Source organism: Ranitomeya imitator, chromosome 5, assembly GCF_032444005.1.
Source record: "Ranitomeya imitator isolate aRanImi1 chromosome 5, aRanImi1.pri, whole genome shotgun sequence".
Lineage (NCBI taxonomy): Eukaryota > Metazoa > Chordata > Amphibia > Anura > Dendrobatidae > Ranitomeya > Ranitomeya imitator.
Window position 1 is genome coordinate 124,620,352 of NC_091286.1, and position 22,462 is coordinate 124,642,813.

The following is a 22,462-nucleotide window of genomic DNA, read 5'->3' on the forward strand; positions in this document are numbered from 1 at the left end:
GCAGAGCCCCCGCAGCAGCGGACACCCCCGCAGCAGCACTGGACACTCCTGGAGCACCACCGTTGGGCATCCGCACCACCATGAGACATCCCCTCATCCCAGCCTGCGGCCTGCAGCAACGGTACCGGTAAGGTATATAAGCACAACACACACCCCAAAGTGCATCTTATAATTAAAAAAATACGGTAAGTAGTGAAAATTTTTGGGGGAAATTTTGACAAAAATAAACAATATTGCTTGTGGTGTCATTTTTCGAGACCCATAATGTTTTAAATATTTGGATAATGGGGCTCTGTGAAGGCTTATTTTTTGCACTTCGAGCTGACGTTTTTACTGATACCATTTTGGGGTAGATCTGATGTTTTGATAGCCTCTTATTGCAATAATGCAGCGGACAAAAAAAAAACGTAATTATGACATTTCTACTCTCTCATTATACCATTTACAGATCAAGTTAATTTATTTTATATTTTGGTAAATTGGACTTTTATGAACGCAGCAATAACAAATTTGTGTATTTCTTTCATTTGCTTCATTTTTAATGGGGCAAAAGGCGGGTGATATGAACTTTTGTATTTGTTTTATTTTTTACTGTATTTGTTAGCTTGAACCTGCAATCATCTGATCGCTTACGAAAATAATGGTCTCCTACGAACACCAGCTAAACGCTGGCTTTCACAGGAGATCATCAGCACTAAGGTCAGCAGACCCCAGGCTGCTATAGCAAGCCATCGGTGCCCGGCAAACACTTCCTGGGCGCACTAATGGGTACGTGGAATGACGCACATCCTGCCGGCGTGTTAAATGCCACTGTCCGAGATTAAAGGGAACCTGTCACCCCCAAAATCGAAGATGAGCTAAGCCCACCGGTATCAGGGGCTTATCTACAGCATTCTTTAATGCTGTAGATAAGCCCCCGATGTAACCTGAAAGATGAGAAAAAGAGGTTAAATTATACTCACCTAGGGGGGCGGTCCGATCTGATGGGTGTCGCGGTCCAGGACCTCCCATCTTCATAGGATGACGTCCTCTTCTGGTATTCATGCTGCGGCTCCGGCACAGGCGTACTTTGTCTGCCCTTTCCCGGCGCCTGCGCACTGCAGTACTTTGCTCTGCCCTCAACAGGGCAGACAAAGTACACCTGCGCCGGAGCCGCAGGGTCTATACAAGAAGAGGACATCATCGTAAGAAGATGGGAGGCGACGCCCATCGGACCGGACCGCAGCGGGACCGCCCCTGGGTGAGTATAATCTAACCTCTTTCTCTCATCTTTCAGGAAACATCAGGGGCTTATCTACAGCATTACAGAATGCTGTAGATAAGCCCCTGATGCCGGTGGGCTTAGCTCATCTTAGATTTTGGGGGTGACAGGTTCCCTTTAACAGTGGCATTGCCATGTTAATAGCCACAGGCAGAGCTTTGTTCAACCCACGGCTGTTAGAGGCAGATGATGGATGAATAGTTCAGCCATCATCTGCTGGGAAAGATCCGAGCCTGCATCAAAGTCAGGGACCAGACAAATGACGCAACTGGCACATCACATGTCGAGAAGTGGCTAAAATTACATTTTTCAAACTGTATGGATGAGTTTCCATTTGCCAGTGACTCAGTGCAGAATATGTGATTATTGAGACTAAACGGTAAGAAGTGGAGTTTTATTGACACCTTCAGTGGCTAACCACTTAATTCACCAACAGTAATGTCAAAGTCACTCCATGTTGTATAAGGAGGTGTTGTGCATAAATTATCATTGATTTTTTTTAGTGGTTATATTTGCAGATCTATCTAATATACGAGTAAAAATGCAAATTACAAGCTGTATCCTATAAATGGAATATTTTTCCTTTAGTTTTTTGCATAATGCTTAATTGATTTATAAATAGCAAGTTACACTGTTTTTTAACATTCTTTTCCAAGTTATTAGGATATGTTCACACACTCCCCAGCATATACAATAAAAGTATCCATAGGCCCGATATATACCTAACATTGCCCAAAAAGAGTCATTTTGGCCTCTACTGAGGCAGAATAGATCCTATTTTATTAGACTGAATAGCGTAGGGTCTATTCTATGGTATCCAGATGAATCCCACAAAAAAATAGTTATTTTATATAGGAGCCTATGGGTGACAGATCCCACTATGTGACCAAATAGTGGCAAGCATTGGAACCATCAAAGGTATATGCCAAGAAATTCTTTCCAAATATGTCTCCCATGCGTACTGCACAAACAGTATGCCAACTCTTAGGGCAGATACATTAAGACTAATGGAGTGCATGCCACTCTTAGCAAAGGCCTCGCTAGAGTACGATGTCTGTTGTGCAGTACAGGCTTAATGAAGGCCTCACTAGCTACAAAGTTGGTCTTGCTCAAGGCTGGGAAGTGGACACAATTGGATCCAGTCCAAGTTTTGGTCTGTGAGCTAGATACATAAGCAAATGCATAAATCTCCTCGATAGTTGGCTGCAATGTATCTCTTCAAAGTTCAGCTCACAGAACTTAGAGAAAGTACAAATGTATATATCTTGAAAATGTCAAGAATATTTCTTCCCTTTAAATTCTTTATGTGAATGTATATTTTCTCTCTCAGTGCTTGCTCATCGAGCGGACTCTTCATGGTGTGATTTATGGTTTAATTTAATTTCTGCCAATTTGAAATGGCCCTGTTTCTTCCCTCCCATATAAAACACTGAGTGAGAAACGTCAGACACATAACAATGAAGGAGAAAAGTTGGACTGAGTGGCGTAACTTGAGTCCAATGGGACCCAATGCAAAATTTGTACCTTGTCCCCTCTCCCCGCATGTTGGTCAGATGTATGGGCCCTTGTAGCGTTCTAAACCCTATAAGGACATTCGTGTAGTATGGCCGCTCATAATATTTCCAGTCATGGCCGAAAGTGTTGGCACCCTTGAAATTGTTGCAGAAATTGAAGTATTTCTCTCAGAAAATTATTGCAATTACCGGATATACTCGAGTATAAGCCGACCCGAGTATAAGCCGACCCCCCCAATTTTGTCACAAAAAACTGGGAAAACTTAATGACTCAAGTATAAGCCTAGGGTGGGAAATGCAGCAGCTACCGGTAAATGTCAAAAGTAAAAATACATACCAATAAAAGTAAAATTAATTGAGACATCAGTAGGTTAAGTGTTTTTGAATATCCATATTGAATCAGGAGCCCCATATAATGCTCCATAAAGTTCATTATGGCCCCATAAGATGCTCCATATTAAAATATGCCCCATATAATCCTGCATAAAGGTTAATAATGGCCCCATAAGATGCTCTATAGACATATTTGCCCAATATAATGCTGCGCAAATGCCGATTATGGCCCCACAAGATGCTCCATAAAGATATTTGCCCCATATAGTGCTGCACAAACATTGATTATGGCCCCATACAGACACTTGCCCCATATAGTGCTGCACAAACGTTATGGCCCCTTATAGTGCTGCACAAACGTTATGGCCCCTTATAGTGCTGCACAAACATTATGGCCCCATATAGTGCTGCACAAATATTATGGCCCCATATAATGCTGCACAAACGTTATGGCCCCATATAGTGCTGCACAAACGTTATGGCCCCTTATAGTGCTGCACAAACGTTATGGCCCCTTATAGTGCTGCACAAACGTTATGGCCCCTTATAGTACTGCACAAACGTTATGGCCCCATATAGTGCTGCACAAACGTTATGGCCCCATATAGTGCTGCACAAACGTTATGGCCCCATATAGTGCTGCACAAACGTTATGGCCCCATATAGTGCTGCACAAACGTTATGGCCCCATATAGTGCTGCATAAACGTTATGGCCCCATATAGTGCTGCATAAACGTTATGGCCCCTTATAGTGCTGCACAAACGTTATGGCCCCATATAGTGCTGCACAAACGTTATGGCCCCTTATAGTGCTGCACAAACGTTATGGCCCCTTATAGTGCTGCACAAACGTTATGGCCCCTTATAGTGCTGCACAAATGTTATGGCCCCATATAGTGCCTCACAAACGTTATGGCCCCATATAGTGCTGCACAAACGTTATGGCCCCATATAATGCTGCACAAACGTTATGGCCTCTTATAGTGCTACACAAACGTTATGGCCCCATAGATGCTCCATACAGACTCTTGCCCCATTTGCTGTAATAAAAAAAATCACATACAAACCTCTCCGTCGCTCAGGCACCCGGCGCTTTCAATATTCACGTGCTGATCGTTCCGGCGCCGCTCCATTTTCAGCACTGACGTTCAGGCTGAGGGCGCGCACTAACTACGTCACCGCGCCCTCTGACCTGAGCGCCAGTGCTGAAGATAGAGCGGTGCCGAAACGAGGAGCAGGTGAGTATCGTGCAGCACAGCGCTTCCCTCCCAGTTATACTTACCTGCTCCTGGCGCGGTGCAGTCCCTGGCTTCACCGTCGCTGCAGCTTCTTCCTGTAGTGAGCGGTCACCGTTACCGCTCATTACAGTAAGGAATAGGCGGCTCCACCTCTATGGGAGGTGGAGCTGCCTATTCCTTACTGTAATGAGCGGTACCTTGTGACCGCTCAGTACAGGAGGAAGCTGCCGGCGCCGGGAAACCAGGGACCTGCAGGGACCGTGCCAGGAGCTGGTAAGTATAATTAGACAGCCCCCGCTCCCCCTCCCCTGCCGACCCCTGGGTATGACTCGAGTATAAGCTGAGAGGGGGACTTTCAGCCCAAAAAAGTGGGCTGAAAATCTCGGCTTATTCTCTAGTATGTACGGTAGATATATTTTGATAAACACAGATTTATTTTCTTTGTGTGTGTTGGAACAACACAAAAAAACAGGAAAAAAAAGGCAAATTGGACATAATTTCACACAAAACCACAAAAAAATGAGCTGGACAAAATTGATGGCAAAATTGTGGGGAAACAACTTTGTTTCAAGCATGTGATGCTCGTTGCGGCAAGTTACAGGTGTGGGAAATATGAAAATCTCACCTGAAACCAGATAAAAAGGGGAGAAGTTGACTCAATCTTCAAGTTGTGTGCCTGTTTGTGCCACGCTAAGCATGGAGAACAGAAAAAGGAGAAGAGAGCTGTCTGAGGACTCAAGAACCTAAATTGTTGACCCATATCAACAATTTTAAGGTCCATCTCCAGAAATCTTAATGTTCCTTTGTCCACAGTGTGCAACATAATCAAGAAGTATACAACCCATGGCACTGTAGCTAATTTTCCTGGACAGCGACAGCAGAAAAAAATTGATGAAAGCTTGTCCGGATGGTGCATGAGCACCAAGTTCCCAAAAATTCAAGCTGTCCTGCAGGCTCAGCATGCATCAGTGTCAGCGACAACTATCCATTGACATTTGAATGAAATGAAATGCTATGGCGGGAGACCCTACTGCTGATACAGACATAAAAAACTAGACTATAGTTTGTCAAAATGTGCATAAGTCAAAATCCTTTTGGCAAAGCATCTTTTAGACAGATGAGACAAAAAAGATAAAGCTTTTTGGTAAAGAACATCACAAAGAAAGGAACACAATACCTACAGTCAAATATGATGGATGTTCTTTGCTTTAGGTTTATATGATGCCTCAAATTAAACTTCTTTGAAAATTAAGTAAAATGTTAGTAGTACTTCCACAAGTTATATGTAACTGGGTTGACTACCGTTACTATGTTCAAATATTTGTTCATCTAATTATGCAGGTTTGCAGAGCCAAGATGGATAAATAACTTATGTTTTATGCTTCTTAAGATAGGGGATGGATAACTGTGTCTCCAATGTCTGTTTGGTTGTTGTTGTTTTTCCTTTTTTCTTTGTGTAAATCTTTCTAAAAATCAATTAAAAAAATGTAATTTAAAAAAAATATATAATGGAGGTTCAAAGATGTTTTGGGATTGTTTTGCTGCCTCTGGCACTGGGTACCTTGACTTTGTGCAAGGCATCATGAAACCTGAAGATCACCAAAGGATTTTGGGTAACAATGTAGTTCCCAGTGTCAGAAAGCTGGGTTTGCATCCTAGATCATGGGTCTTCCAGCAGGACAATGATCTCAAGCATACTTCAAGAAGCACCCAAAAATGGATGGAAACAAAACACTAGGGAGTTCTGACGTGGCCAGCAATGAGCCTTGATCTAACTCCCATTGAAAACCTATAATAATAATAATCTTTATTTTTATATAGCGCTAACATATTGCGCAGCGCTTTACAGTTTGCACACATCATCATCCTGCGGAGAGATCTTAATATTGCTGTTGGGAGAAGGCACCCTTCAAATATGAGAGACCTGGAGCAGTTTGCATAAGAAGAAAGGTCAAAAATTCCAGTTGCGTTGTGTAAGAAGCTTACTGATGTTTATAGGAAGAGAATGATTCCAGCTATTTATTCCAAGGTGTGTGCAACCAAATATTAAGTTGAGGGTGCGAACAATTTTGTCAGGCGCATTATGGGGGTTTTGTGTGAAATTATGTCCAATTAACCTTTTTTTCTCAGTTTTTTTGTGTTGGTCCAATACACACAAAGGAAATGAACATGTGTATTACAAAAAATGTGTAATTGCAATAATTTTTCTGGTAGAAATACTTCAGTTTCTGAAAGTTTCAAGAGTGCCAACACTTTTGGCCGTGACTGTATCCCCCATCCTGGTATATGTATCCCTTTTCCTGGGTCCCATCCTGCTGTATTTGTTCCCTATCCTGGTATATACACATCCCCCATCCTGGTATTAATGTCTCTTATACTAGGCCCCATCCTTGGATATATGTTTTCCATCCTGGCATATATATACCCCATCCTGGTACATATGTTCCCCATCCTGGGCTCCATCTTGGTATATATTTTTCCAATTCTGGTATATGTCCCTTATCCTGGACACCGTCCCGGTATATGGCCACTGTTCTTTAATGTATAGGAAAAAAAAATATTATACTCATCTCTCGTCTGCTCTCCCATCCTCTTCTGAAGCCAGAAGTTGACTTCAGCATGCAAGCAACTGGAGTGCATCACAACACTGTCATGCTCCCCCAGTCATGTACATGCCGACCTCAGCTGCAGGCATCTGACTGGCTGGCAATGTGTATTGCAGCATACGGACCTGGCAGGTCCCCTACACCGCAATACACTTCAGCTGAATGCGCATCCGAGGATGCACATCCAGTTGAAGTTTGGGTGGATGCCGGCGGGCCCCCCACAGGCACAGGCGCAGTTGCGACCTTTGCATCCGCGATCGTTACGCTCTTAGTCAGGCACATAATACTGAGAGATAATTGTCAGGCACATAACACTGAGTGACAAAAACCAAGCATATGACCCCTATTTTCTATTTACGTTTCACACTAAATTAAATTATTGGTAAATAAGAAAGTTTGTGAAAATCCTGTAGGCAGGAAAATAAAGGAAATTACAGGCTAATAGAAGAGGAGAAAGATGTTACTGTGTTCTATTAAGATTTATTACAAAAGTTTAGGAATTTACACGCTCTACTGACTTTCAGAAAAAACAAACAAATACATTCTAAGTGCCATAAAAACAAGCCACTGGAAAATAGGACACAAAAGTTTTCTTTGAAAATGATGATGAACGCTTATTTGCAATGTAGCCTTGCAGTGCTGGGGTCCTCAGTTCAAATCCCACCAAGGATCCCTGTGTTTTCATTGGCTTTCTCTGGTTTCCTCCAACACTGCAACATACTGGTGGGGAATTTATATTGTGTGTTCCAATGAGGACAGTGTTAATGATGCCTGCTGAAAGCTTTAATAATGCTATGTGAGTAAATATATTATATTGTCTAATAACAGTATTAAAAATAAAAAAAAAACTGATGGGGCACAGAGGGTGTGACCTCAGCGAGGAAGGGGGAACATGTGTCCTTGGATGTATTACAGCACAGAGAACCACCAACCTAAGGCCGGGGTCATACTTGTGAGTGCAATGCGAGAAACTCGGACAAGTCTCTCGCCTCAATACCCGACACTGGCGCCGGCACTCGGGACTGGAGTGTGGCGGCTGCATGTATTTCCCAAGGGCCGGCGGATGTGCCGGGTATTGAGGAGATTCGTGCGAGTTTCTCGCATTGCATTTGCAAGTGTGACCCGGCCTAACAGAGGCGATCAGCTGAGGATGAGGTCGGCGTATGATCTTACTGCTATGAGCCGCCCTGCTACCCCGAGATGACTATGGAGGAGGAAGAAACCTGTGCTTTGTGGGAAAGGGGCAGGTAAGAAAAATCTTTTTCCTGTAAATGCATTGCAGAAGAGCACATTTATGGGGGACATTATTACATGATGGGGGCAGGATGGGGACATAAGTTCAGGCTAGAGGACATTATCACAGTATTATAAAGGAAGAGGACAGGATGGAGTAAATTATTACAGGATTGGTTCTGGGACATTATAACAATACAAGGGACTTTATTACAGGATAGGGGACATTAGTAAAGGATAGGGACCAGGATGGGGGATATTATTACAAGACAGGGGACCATGATCTGGAGCCCAAGCCCATATATTGTCCCGGGGCCCATAGGACTCTAATTATGCCACTGGTGTAGGCCTTGTAATATAATGGGACATTTCTTGCATCAATAGCAAGCCACAATGTAAATAGCTATTATAAATTCTCTAGACTGAAGCGAAGTCTATTATAATCTAAAGGTCCTTTAAGAGAACGCTGAAGAGACTGCCTTTAATCTCCAGACAGTCCAACTCAATTAGAAAACCTGTAAACGTTTTGGTCCCTGTGACAACAGCTGCTGTTTATGTGCGGGAGATAAATCACTCTAGTAAACCTGCTTCCCACCTGTCTGCTGAAACTGTAAGCTGTAATGATGGTCAGCCGAATATCTCGGAGCTGGCGGCTGCTGCGACACCAACAAAGAGACTCCATTAACCCTGGATTCAGACTCCGGCTGAAAGGAAACAAAGCCCAAATATAAAGCAATCAACTTGAGAATGAAACAATATATGCAAAACGTAGACGAATGTAACAAAACAAACTAGCAAGGAAGCACAACGGTATACACACAAACATTTATATACGAGCATTAACATACTAGTGCTCTGACAATCGAGGCAAACCTGCTACTGTAAAGACTTAAAGGGAAGGTGCCACCAGTTTTCTTGTATTTTTTTGTGTGAAATTAAGCTTAAAATAGTAATTAAAATGTATTAATGCAATGTTTGCACTGTTTGCAAACATTTATATATGAAAAATATTATATATTTTTCTACAAATATACATATTTACCACTAGGGGGAGCATTTTCCGTTGCAGTGCTACAGATGGGGTCAGCGCCGGTCTATTATCTCCTATGTCCATGGGATGCCGTAATCTGACACTGATAGTGCCCTGCTACTGCTGCAAAACCAAGATGTCAGCCCCCAGTGCATTCTTTAAACTCATATAACACATGAAATCTGTTTCACATGCATTTGAAACTTGCTTATAGCAGCATGTTATGCTACATTACAGTGATTTATTAATGACCTACAAACGCGGTACCTTCCCTTTAAGTGCTCTAGACAAAGAAGGCAAAACTTCCCTGCTTCCCCTTCTAACCTTGACTATATTCCTTTTTTATATATATTATTCCTTTAGTCTCCCATACTGCCTCCAGTGACTAACAGCTAAAGCCTCTGGTAGTAGTATAGGGGTTTATATTAATATCCAACTTTAATGGTGGTCCATGATTAATTAGTGGGTACCATTTTAGATTACATATTTTATACTATACAATAGAATTATTTATTTTAATAAGGGATTGTGTCATGAAGAGGTTAATAATGGTGGTAACAGGAATATTTGCTTTCGATTGATTTAAGGGTAATCTGTCACCAGATTTTTGCACCCTAATCTATGAAGCGTATAATGTATGGGAACCCCAGTTCCATCAATGTGTTACTTACTGGGCTTCTTGCTGTAGTTTTGATAAAATCATTGTTTTATCAGCAGGAGATTATCACTAGAGCACTAGCAGACATGCTACCTGGTAGTCCAACCAAGCCCCCATCACTGATTGGCAGCTTTCTCCCTATCCACATTGTAAACAGAAAGTTTCCAATCAGTGTGGGCGGAGTTATACAGAGCTCAGCATTCAGAGAGCTGCTGGTTCTGCAACACATACAACAGTGATTGTATAAAAATTGCACTAAGCAGCCCAGTAAATGACACATCGCTGGAATCAGGGTCTCTGACCTTACATCACACTGCTCTCAGACAGGGTAGCAAAAAACTGGTCAGAGATTCCCTTTAATTGTATCTAAACTAATCAGGTAATATAATGTTTCAGGGGTCTTACATGATATACAGTTCTATTTAACCATAGAAAGTCCTTTCTATATATGGAGCCAAACATGGAACCCAGAAAGAATGTGTAAAATGTGATATTACAATACAACTCTGCTTGAATGAAAACCATTACGGGTGCAATGGACTATACAATATATATTCTAGCAAACAGTTCATCATGTCGAATGTTTGGTCTCCCGTAGATCAGGGCAATAATACAGCAGTCAAGATGAACTGTATGAATGTGTAAGACATTAATGGGTTACAGAAATTCTGAAAAGATTGAAACTAACAAGCGACCGAACGTTCCCCTGGGACTATGACCGTGTGAGAAAATTAATGATTCATTAACCACATAGTATAATTGCAAATTAATGTATAGCTGTCAACATCAACATGACCTAGCAAATGGAAAAAGAAAACATACCACGGGGAGATTTATTAAAATATATGAGGCCTATGGTAGTGCTCCCGTAAGAAACAGTCACATGTTGCTTTGCATTATTAAAAAGAAAATCAGTTTGGTTGCTGCTGGCTACACCGACTATTTCCATCAGCTTCTGTTTGTCTTCAAATCTAATTTCTGAAAACACTTTAAAGGGAAACCGTGAGCGGATTTATATTGCCCAAACCACAGACAGAATGAATTAGAGACCGGCTCCGTTATTGCGCCTTCCGGGTATGTTTTACACCGAAATGTTGCAAGAGTTTAGAGAATGCATAAATAGAAATGGCAGATTGGGATGACCAACTAGGATGACTAGTCCCTGGTGGCTTCTACCCGCCCAACTTCCATAGACTGGCCGGTCTCTTCATATAAGAGGGGAGAAGCCACTTCACACGGTGTGTTCTCTGCGGCACCACAACATTTCAGGGTGAAACATACAAGCCTCAATAACAGAACTAGTCTCTGATTTAGGCTGCCCATGATTCAGGTAATATGAATCGGACGACAGGTTCCCATTAATGAAAATCTTTTATATACGTACATGTGAACAGTGTCAGACTAGGGTTCTTTGGGCCAGCCAGAGGAATAATCTTGATGGTCCACTCGCTACCTGTGTACATCTGTTTATAATTTTAACATAATTTCTAGCATTTTACACACAAGACACGTCCAGTAAAGTCTAAAAATCACATGTGAATCTACTCATAAGTATTATGAACGCTGCGCATCGCTAGCGCATGCCATTTTCGGCATGCGCTAGCGATGTGCCGTTATTTTCGGACGGACCTCGGACGCTGCTCGGGTATCTGCGCTAGCGGGATCGGCAAACTCAATCCCTCTAGAGACATTGCATTAGCGCAATCCACTAGCGCTCTGCGCTAAATGGATTGCCTAACGCAATGTGAACCTAGGCTTAGACCCAAATAGTAAGTAATTGGCCCAACAGGGAACTATCTTCTGCTCAATCGTTTGGGCTCTGAGGAATTAATATAGCTTAATGGGTCAAGGTTTGGAAATTGGTATTCTAGTGAGTAAGTCCGGCTGTCCTGTGGGTCATCTAGGCTCAGAATAGCGGTTGCTGATGCCCCTGAACGCCGTCACTGCTGATCAGTGCTTTCGGTAGTTGCAATGTCCAACTCCACATCTAAAATAACTTAATCTGAATGACTGATACAACAGATGCCGCAATATATTCTACTTGTTATGATGAATACATGCCGCAATCTGCTGGAAAACTCCATCATGTGAAGTTATTCTGGAAAACCACCGGGAGACTTTAATGAAAACAGTTGTACAGAAAACTCAGAAGAAACATTGGCGAAGCCCATAGTGACCAATTTGCTTTCATTTTCCTCACAGATTGCAGGAAGAAAGAACATTTGTATTTCCAGTAACGAAATGTCGACCACTTGATATAAAATAAATATTTATCACGAAGGAAAAAAATCTTTAAAAAAAAATGATATTGCATTAATAATTCTAATACATATTTCAAGACTAGCAATAGGAAACCATTTAGAAAAAAAGATCTTTACTATACAACTTTATGACTTGTGCTTGGTAATGATGTTCAATATATAAAATTAAAAAAAAAATGGAATAGTTTCTATAGCAACAGGGAAAAATCTAAAATAGGGTGAAAACCATTCTAACACTATAGAAGAAATAAACGTTTGTAGAAAGCATAAAATTCTATAGGCAAATCTATTGCATTTCACTGAAGTGTCATCTAACATAGACACCACATGCAACATTCGGTTTAAATCAAAACTTTGTGCGATACCTGCTCCAGTAATTGGCGCAACCGGTGAAGCTGGGACTCCAACTGCTTGTTATGGTCTTCTAAAATCTGCATTCTGGCTTCAAGTCGTCCTTTGTGCTGTCGTAGTAGTTTTGCTTCAGCAATTAGTTCTGCATCCTCGGATGTATGTTGCAGGGATGCCAAGGAGTCAGGGGGTGAAGAAGGAGGGCTCATTCCTCGTTTCAGCTGCTGTGCTTTTAGCTGCTCGTATTCGATCTTTAAATTCCTGTTTACATATATATAATGCATATAATATATCCAGTATAGTCATTCTTAACTTTATGGACGTGTGCTGAGCATAGCACTGATACATGACCTATTTCTAATCGAATGGGTTCACTTTGGATCCCTTGCCAAATTCACTTTTATAACGTCTGATTAATAGATTCTCAAAATACATTGAGCAAAAAAAAAAATCCTATACTTGTTAAAAGCTTCAATAAGGAACATATTTCAGTGACAGAAGGCAGTTTTTAAAGGGAATCTGTCAGCAGCATCAACTCTCCTAAGCCGTCTGTATGGACATGTAGGTCAGAGGAAGCTGAATAAAATTATACCTTGATATCTAAGATCCAATGTCTTACTCCAGAGAAAGGAACGTTCTTCTTAATATGTAAATGAGCTGTTAAGACCTATGGGTCAAACACAAATCTCCTGACAATCTGCCTCCAGAGCTTATATTAAGGGGTGGATATGCCAGTGTGAGACATGTAATGACTGACAGTCTGCTGTCTTGAATCTTACTGCAGAGCTGTGTGTGATTACACCAAAACAGTACAGCAGAAATTAACTTTATTTCATTATAAACACATTTGCAGCTGCATCTCTCCTTTTCTGCTGTCAGTTCAGCTGCAGAGCTGTGCCTGACTACAATTACAATTACTATTTCTTTTTCATCTCGCACAATCAATGTAGGGAGAGAGGCAGAATAGCAGAGCTGACAGAACTATGAGCGTAAAACTACAACTGCAGATGTGTTTGTAATGAGACAAGGTTCTGCTGGACTGCCCCTCCCCTCCCACTGGCTGCTGTTAGTTGGAAGCTAAAGAAGTGTTAGTTTTAGACAGGCACAGCTCACCTTTCGTGACGGTGCCGTTGTAGTGGTGTCAGCACTTGTGATCTCGGGGCTCACGTTATGACATGGGCCTAATCTGTGCTGGTGTCACTGTCCCTGCCTTTGGACATATACATAATCAAGAGGAAGAGAGAGCTGTGGCTGGCCGCTCACTTCCTTTGGCTTGCCAATACGTGCGAAGGCGGGGACAGTGAAACCAGCCCTGGCACGGGAGGTGAATATGAGTGTTTTTATTTTCCTAGGGGCAAACATTCAGATCGCAAAGGAGTTGTTCTAGTAGTCAACAATCACTTTAAAATCAGTCCTGGTCATGTGCGGAACACACAGTTATATGAATGCTTACATAACACTCCTCTGCTAGCAGTAATGCAATCTGTCATCATTCCCGAATCTAAACCTGTGTGGTCATCACATGACCAGAACAGACTTGTATCCGAAGGAAGGAATGAAGGTTCTTAATTAACCAGAGAAATCAGAGATCTTGAAATCCATGAAACATTTATACCGAAAGTCTAATGAAAAATTGTATAATTTTCGTTACACAATGAATAAAGTTTATTTGCAGAAATCGGAATATATCTTTACTCCAAAATATGTAGCTCATATCGGACCATATGGTGAGTTAAATTTGGCTTGGAAGTGAAAAAAAAGAAAGTAATGTGTAACAGCTGTGAAGGGAGAAAGGAGAAAGTGGATAGGAAGTGATTGAGAAAGAAATGAGCAGCTAAGACAACTAAAATATAATATCCAGTGCTACTCTGACACTCCACTGACATGCTGACAAACATTTCCTCCAATAGCCATCACGAAAAGCACAACCTCCACTGAAAAGTTTTCAACTATAAATAATATGCTATGGCTTATAATTTCATGTACAATGTCTTCAACAGCCCCTGATTTTTTATTTCCCAGTCATTGTTAAAATTGTATTTTTTAACATGTTTCACATGTCATTTGGTTCTAACAGATTCGTCCACCCTTAATCCTTCTTCAACTACATTAAAGGGTACCTGCTGTATATTGTCAAGACATTTTTTCAGAATAAACAGTCGTATGTATGTACAGAAGGAAAACGCCATTTTGGCCTTTATATCACTTGTTTTATGCCGTTTAATCAGTTTTCCTCTTTATATCTTCATATGCAAATAACCCAACTTGTGGGTGAGAAGAATAGCTGCTATGATGTTTCCCATAGCTATCACAACACACGAAGTAATCCTGTTCTTCATTATTTACACAAAGACAGATGCTGCTTCAGCATGGAGGAAATTATACTGCACTACTGAGCAGCGTAGATGTGACTACAACTCTGGGGTAACTTGTTAGAAAGCTCAGCATAATTTCTGTTTCTCTCTCTGCTTGTTTCCTCATTCTGCTCCTTAGTCCTCCTCCCCTTCTCTCCTTGGACTATTATAACCTGACTAGATGGTGGCCCGATTCTAACGCATCGGGTATTCTAGAATATGCATGTCGATGTATTATATTGCCCAGTCACGTAGTATATTGCCCAGCCACGTAGTATATTGCCCAGTCACGTAGTATATTGCCCAGCCACGTAGTATATTGCCCAGCCACGTAGTATATTGCCCAGTCACGTAGTATATTGCCCAGCCACGTAGTATATTGCCCAGCCACGTAGTATATTGCCCAGTCACGTAGTATATTGCCCACTCATGTAGTATATTGGCCAGCCACGTAGTATATTGCCCAGTCACGTAGTATATTGCAGAGCCCACGTAGTATATTGACCAGCCACATAGTATATTGCCCAGCCACGCAGTATATTGCCCAGCCACGGAGTATTATACCCAGCCACATAGTATATTGCCCAGTCACGTAGTATATTGCCCAGTCACGTAGTATATTGCCCAGCCACGTAGTATATTGCCCAGCCACACAGTATATTGCCCAGCCACGTAGTATATTGCCCAGCCACGTAGTATATTGCCCAGTCACGTAGTATATTGCCCAGTCACGTAGTATATTGCCCAGTCACGTAGTATATTGCACAGCGACGGAGTATACAGCACAGAGCCACGTAGTTTATTGCCCAGCCACATAGTATATTGCCCAGCCACGTAGTATACTGCACAGTGATGGAGTATACTGCACAGAGCCACGTAGTATAGAGACTTAAAATAAAAAATAAACATATACTCACCTTCCGAAGGCCCGTTGAAGTCCTGCTATACTCACCATCCGCCGCCTTTCCCGCTCCTCGCGACGGTCCGGTGACCGCTCCATTGCAAGCGGCAGCTTCCGGTCCCAGGGCTGGTATGAGCGCAGGACCTGTGATGACGTCGCGGTCACATGACCGTGACGTCATGACAGGTCCTTGTCGCATACAATCCTTGCCACCGGAACCTGGCGCTTGCATGGAGCGGTCACCGGAGCGTCGCGAGGAGCGGGAAAGGCGGTGGATGGTGAGTATAGCAGGTTTTTTGTTTTTTTAAATTATTTTTAATATGACATATTTTTACTATTGATGCTGCATAGGCAGCATCAATAGTAAATAGTTGGGGACACACAGGGTTAATTGCAGCGGTAAAGGAGTGCGTTACACTGCGGCCCGTTACCGCTGCCATTAACCCTGTGTGAGCGGTGACTGGAGAGGATTATGGAGCGGGCGCCGGGCACTGACTGCAGGGGAGTAGGGGAGGGACTAATCGGACTGTGCCCGTCGCTGATTGGTCGTGGCAGCCATGACAGGCAGCTGCCGAGACCAATCAGCAATGCGTGATTTCCGTTACGGAAGTTGAGGACAGAAAGACGGACGTACCCCTTAGACAATTATATATATAGACACCTCACTGCGCTGGTAGTCCATGTTGTATGAGTAAGATAAGTTGAGTTGTTTTTCTACAGTAGAGTGAATGGCATATTCGGGAGTCAGGGGGTCAGGCGAAGAAGTGTCTCATAAGTTGAGAAAGAAGCAGAATTGACTGATGAGATACATTACAAACTTTCTTATATTTACAAGCACTATTGAATTATGCAAAGTCTGTTAAAAGATCAGCGAACAGTACCCAATAACAATTTAATCCATTTTCATTCCATCCAGTAAAAAAAAATTAACATGAAAGTTTACGTTTTTGTTCTTAATTTGGGAGTCTACAGGTGACGGCAATTGTCACTGCAATCTAGTAAAAAAGTATAAATTAACGTATACCTTTGTTAACACGAGAATCTTTGTGTGATTGGTGGCCAAACGATAGTCAACGGATGGCATCCAGAGAAACACATATCAAACAAGTACATTTTTCCTTCATGTTTCTTTAATATATTTTCCAGAACATCTTAGGGTGTGTTATCTTTAAAAGCCAGTTAAAGAAGGACACATATGTATGAATCCATTAGTATCAGGATGCCAATATTTACATAGGTCTCTTTTATGTCTTGTTGCCATTGTATACATGACCTTTGTTATCAATTTACGTATAAGAAAGTATACCAATATTGGGTTATGGCTTTTATATATATATATATATATATATATATTTTTTTTTTTTTTTTTTTTGGACTACAGTATGAGGTTTGGTATGCACCTGGATTTTTTGCAATCCTTGTTCTCTTTTGGTGCTGCTTTTTGTTTTCTTATATATATATCGATATATATATATATATATATATATATATATATATGTATACACATACATATATATGCAACTCATATCCACATATACTGTACGCGATAAGGAAACTTATCTTAATAACATGTATTATAGTGAACAAGAATTTCTATACCATACCTCTGCTCTTCCTCCAGATCGGCAATGATTCTTTCCAGCTCTCCTCGCTCCTCCTTCTCTACTGACTTGAGTATCTGTGTAGGACTTTGTGGTTGACCTAATGGTGACTCTCCTCCCAATGTGTGACAGTACTGCTGGATCAGGGCATGTTCATCATCACTACAAGTGTAATACAAACACATTACTATGATATCTTCAAGCACACATTAAATTTAAAGCTTGTCCTAAAGGACATATAGATTACTAGAATAAACTAACTAGTTGTCTGTTGAAGCATCTGCGTCCATCATATGACTTCTCTATTCTTTGACAATGGGGGGTATTTATTAGATTACTCACTGTCTAAAGGTACCGTCACATTAAGCGACGCTGCAGCGATATAGACAACTATGCCGATCGCTGCAGCGTCGCTGTTTAGGTTGCTAGGAGACGTCAAACACTGTAACAGCAGAACGATGCAGGAGCGATCCAGTGACGTACTTATCGTTCTCGCTGGTTGTTCGCTCCATGGAAAAACATTGCTGGCATCGTTGCTTTTGCTGTCAAACAGGACAAATCACGCCGACCTGAAGACCAAATAAAGTTACGGACTTTCAGCTCCGACCAGCGATGTCACAGCGGGATTCAGATCGCTGCTGCATGTCAAACACAACGAGATCGCTATCCCGGATGCTGCAACGTCACGGATCATTGTCGTTCTCGTTGGTAAGTTGCTTAATGTGACGGTACCTTAAGTAAATAAGGACGTTATCTCCTCCTTATTCAAAGCAGATAAAAGATACCTTATGTGAGACCCCCAAATACCTAAATCAAAGTACTAGATGCCCTTTTGGTGGGTGCAAAGCCATCTGTGAAATTCATTGTTTTATTATTGCGAACAGTAAAACAACAAACAAGCATTAATAAAAAAAGTTCCAGCTCCAGATTATTGGCCCAGACAAATACGGCAGAGATTGATTGCAACTTTTATGTGGTCTAAAAAATAATTGTAATCGGAGCACATCTACAAATAACAAGAAGGCATGTGCTGTCCAGAATATGAAGACTGTATAAAGACTGAACGATCGAATTTACAAAGCTCTGTTTGGACAGCAATCTTCCTGAGTAAAAGTAAATTCCATCACAGATGTTCTTCCAGAGCTTTTATGCTGTAAGTTTTGATGTTGTCTTTCTTGAGTTACCTACTCAGCATCTGATGGCTTTACAGAACTTGCTGACAGAATGACAGTTTGCTGTCAGATATTGAGAAGCAGCTTCATAATTGTCAGCTAATATTGCAACACTTTCCAATTTTCACCCTACAAGTTCCTTTAGGGATGGTAGGCCAGGTTTTACCCCTTGCGGGAGGCGTTACTGTTGTAGAAGCACTTCCTTTACAAATACCTGTCAACGTACATTTACGGATTCTGATTCTATGACCATCTTCAGTATCAAGGATAAAATCACATGTTATACCACCCAGGTTATATATTTTATTGAGTGCCCGTGTAACAAACTTTACGTAGGCCGCACGAAGAGGCCCCTTATGGTGCGGATTAAGGAACATCTGACTAACATTCAGATGGCTTTGCAGGCCATCCCCTTTCACGGCACTTTAGCGATAAACATAACAAATCTATTAAAGAGGTTCGCTTTTGTGGGATTCAAAGAATTCACCAGAATATAAGGGGCGCCAATCTAATACAGGTTATGTCTAGGGCAGAGTCCAACTGGATTTTTACATTAGATTGCCTTGCACCTAAGGGCCTCAACCACGGGTTAGAGCTGTATGCTTTCTAAAAGAGTGTGATACTTAGGTCCAATATTTCTCTTTTGTCTTCTTTTCCCCTCATTCTCCATGCGTATTATCTTTATGGGGGGGGTGTACAAACACCTTTTAATATTTGTAATTTTTTTGAAATTTGTGTATTTTATTACCTTTTAGCCTGTGGTCCTGTGTGGATATGTTATAGTACCCAGCCCTTAGCAGTCTAGTACACACGTGGGCGTGGACCATATATTTTTACGGGAATTTCTCTCTCTCGCTCTTATTCAAATTTGTTTTTTTTTTTTCTCGCATTTATTATTAGGTTTTCCTATTGTATGTTTTTCACATTGGTTTTACATATTCTCCTAGGAGAATTTTTTTTTAATGTATTATTTATTAAATATTGTTTTTATCAGCTCATATACCGATGTAGGCAATTTAGATGTCGTAGCCTACTAGAGCTTAGACACTAGTTTTGGTATAGTCCATGTTTTTTACCCACTGACGCTATTTCACAGTTGTATATTTGTGTTACTTGCAGGATTCTGCATGATATTATGTAACACACATTTTATCTAACATCGAAGGAACCAGAGTCATACATTTTATTCCACAGCCACGTGTATTTTACCCGCTGTAATCACCTTTTCTTCCAGGTATACATGTACCATTATTTATTTTTCTCTCCTCTCCTATTCCAGAATTTGTTCATATAGACCACGTACATCTGCCTTCCAGTTATTAACCCCCCCTTTCAAGCGCAGTTTCTTATTCTTTGCAGTTGCTATTGGTCACCCACGACAGCCTTCCAGCACCTTCTGTCCTGATTCCAGCTACTGAGGGGGCCCCTTTTCAGTCTAGCGCTGGTGTGTTTCTTCACACAACTTTCCAATTTTCACTTTTGAAAAAAATAAAGACTGCCACAACAAAGTAAAATAGTGCCAAAATCTCTGTGAGGAAATAAAACATTATTACAAAAGATTGACTAAGTCTAATTTCTAATTTACCAATATATAGACATTTAATAAGGAAATCTTCTTTAACACTTTACAATTCAAGCATAGGCTAAGACTAATGCTGATAAACCTAAAAAATGCAGACATATAACATAACTTTATTAGTGCCCGAAAACCATTACAGATTTAGTACCTTCTGCTGATAACAACTTTAAATACATGATGGAAATCCTAATCCTAAAGACGTAACAATAACAATTTTTGTTATTAATCAAGAACCTGAGCATTTTTCTAGTGTAAAAATTGGGCATTTTTAGTAATCCAATATTGACCTAAACCACTATATCCAAAAGTTAGGCATCAAATAGATTGATAAAATATTGATCACTTTTTTTGAACTACTAAAAAAGACACAAAACTTACAGTACAGACCAAAAGTTTGGATATACCTCATTTAAAGATTTTTCTGCATTTTCATGACTATGAAAATTGTACATTCACACTGAAGGCACCAAAACTATGAATTAACACATGTTGAGTTATATACTTAACAAAAAAGTGTGAAACAACAGAAAATATGTCTTATATTCTAGGTTCTTAAATGTAGCCACCTTTTGCTTGCTTGCCTTATAAATGGGGTTGGGACCATCAGTTGTGTTGAGCAGAAGTCTGGTGGATACACAGCTGATAGTCCTACTGAATAGACTGTTAGAATTTGTATTATGGCAAGAAAAAACAGGCTAAGTAAAGAAAAACGAGTGGCCATCATTACTTTAAGAAATGAAGGTCAGTCAGTCCGAATAATTGGGAAAACTTTCAAAGTGTCCCCAAGTGCAGTGGCAAAACCATCAAGCGCTACAATGAAACTGGCTCACATGAGGACCGCCCCAGGAAAGGAAGACCAAGAGTCACCTCTGCTGCTCAGGATAAGTTTATCCAAGTCACCAGCCTCACAAATCGCAGGTTAACAGCAGCTTAGATTAGAGACCAGGTCAATCCCACACAGAGTTCTAGCAGCAGACACATCTCTACAACAACTGTTAAGAGGAGACTTTGTGCAGCAGGCCTTCATGGTAACATAGCTGCTAGGAAACCACTGCTAAGGACAGGCAACAAGCAGAAGAGACTTATTTGGGCTCAATTACACAAGGAATGGACATTAGACCAGTGGAAATCTGTGCTTTGGTCTGATGAGTCCAAATTTGAGATCTTTGGTTTCAACCACTGTGTCTTTGTGCGACGCAGAAAAGGTGAACGGATGGACTCTACATGTCTGGTTCCCACTGTGAAGCATGGAGGAGGTGTGATGGTGTGGGGGTGTTTGCTGGGGACACTGTTGGGGATTTATTCAAAATTGAAGGCATACTGAACCAGCATGGCTACCACAGCATCTTGCAGTAGCATGCTATTCCATCCGGTTTGCGTTTAGTTGGACCATCATTTATTTTTCAACAGGACAATGACCTCAAACACACCCCCAGGCTGTGTAAGGGCTATTTGACCAAGACGGAGAGTGATGGGGTGCTACGCCAGATGACCTGGCCTCCACAGTCACCAGACCTGAACCCTCGAGATGGTTTGGGGTGAGCTAGACCGCAGAGTGAAGGCAAAAGGGCCAACAAGTGCTAAGCATCTCTGGGAACTGCTTCAAGATTGTTGGAAGGCCATTCTCGTGATTACCTCTTGAAGCTCATCAAGAGAATGCCAAGAATGTGCAAAGCAGTCATCAAAGCAAAAGGTGGCTACTTTGAAGAACCTAGAATATAAGACATTATTTCAGTTGTTTCACACTTTTTAGTTAAGTATATAATTCCACATGTGTTAATTCATAGTTTTGATGCCTTCAGTGAGAATGTACAATTTTCATAGTCATGAAAATACAGAAAAATCTTTAAATGAAAAAAAAGTGTCCAAACTTTTGGTCTGTACTGTACATAATGTAAAAAGATAGGGAAAAATGGGAGTGGGAAAAACTAAAATAGTGAAACTAAAGGGAGAGAGATGAGTGTGCACTTAGTACAAAACATTATAGATGACAATATAATACAGTACCTAGTAAATAACCACCAGGAAAATTTACAGTATTTTTCGGATTATAAGGCACACTTTTGTTCCCCTAAATTTTGGTGGAAAGTGGGGGGTACGTCTTACAATCCAAATGTGTGCTGTGCTGTAGAGGAGGGGGGAGGCTCTGGAGTGGTGTCAGGGGTCTGGTGTGGGCTGGCTGCGTGCTGCAGAGACAGTGGGAGGTCACGTGCTCCCGCTCATTAGCCTCATGTAATATTCACTGCACCCGCTGTCCATCTCCTCGGTACTGAAGCCATGCCGAGTTGGTTGACAGGGGAGCAGTGCATATTACATGAGCCTGCATTCTCCCCCCTCCCATCATGAATATGCCCCTCCGGTCACTCTATATG

The 22,462-nt window shown here is 41.3% G+C and overlaps 1 protein-coding gene across 2 annotated transcripts in view; it reads right to left on the reverse strand.

Annotated features, from left to right (window-relative positions):
* The window catches only part of UTRN (utrophin), a 930,516-nt gene that overhangs the window by 27,702 nt on the left and 880,352 nt on the right, over positions 1 to 22,462 (reverse strand). For both annotated transcript variants that reach the window (XM_069769124.1, XM_069769123.1), the window contains exons 72-74: positions 17,343 to 17,501; positions 12,501 to 12,744; positions 8,782 to 8,890 (exon numbers count right to left, since the gene is read on the reverse strand). In XM_069769124.1, the coding sequence (XP_069625225.1) occupies positions 8,782 to 8,890; positions 12,501 to 12,744; positions 17,343 to 17,501 (512 nt within the window). The remainder of the gene's footprint in view (positions 1 to 8,781; positions 8,891 to 12,500; positions 12,745 to 17,342; positions 17,502 to 22,462) is intronic.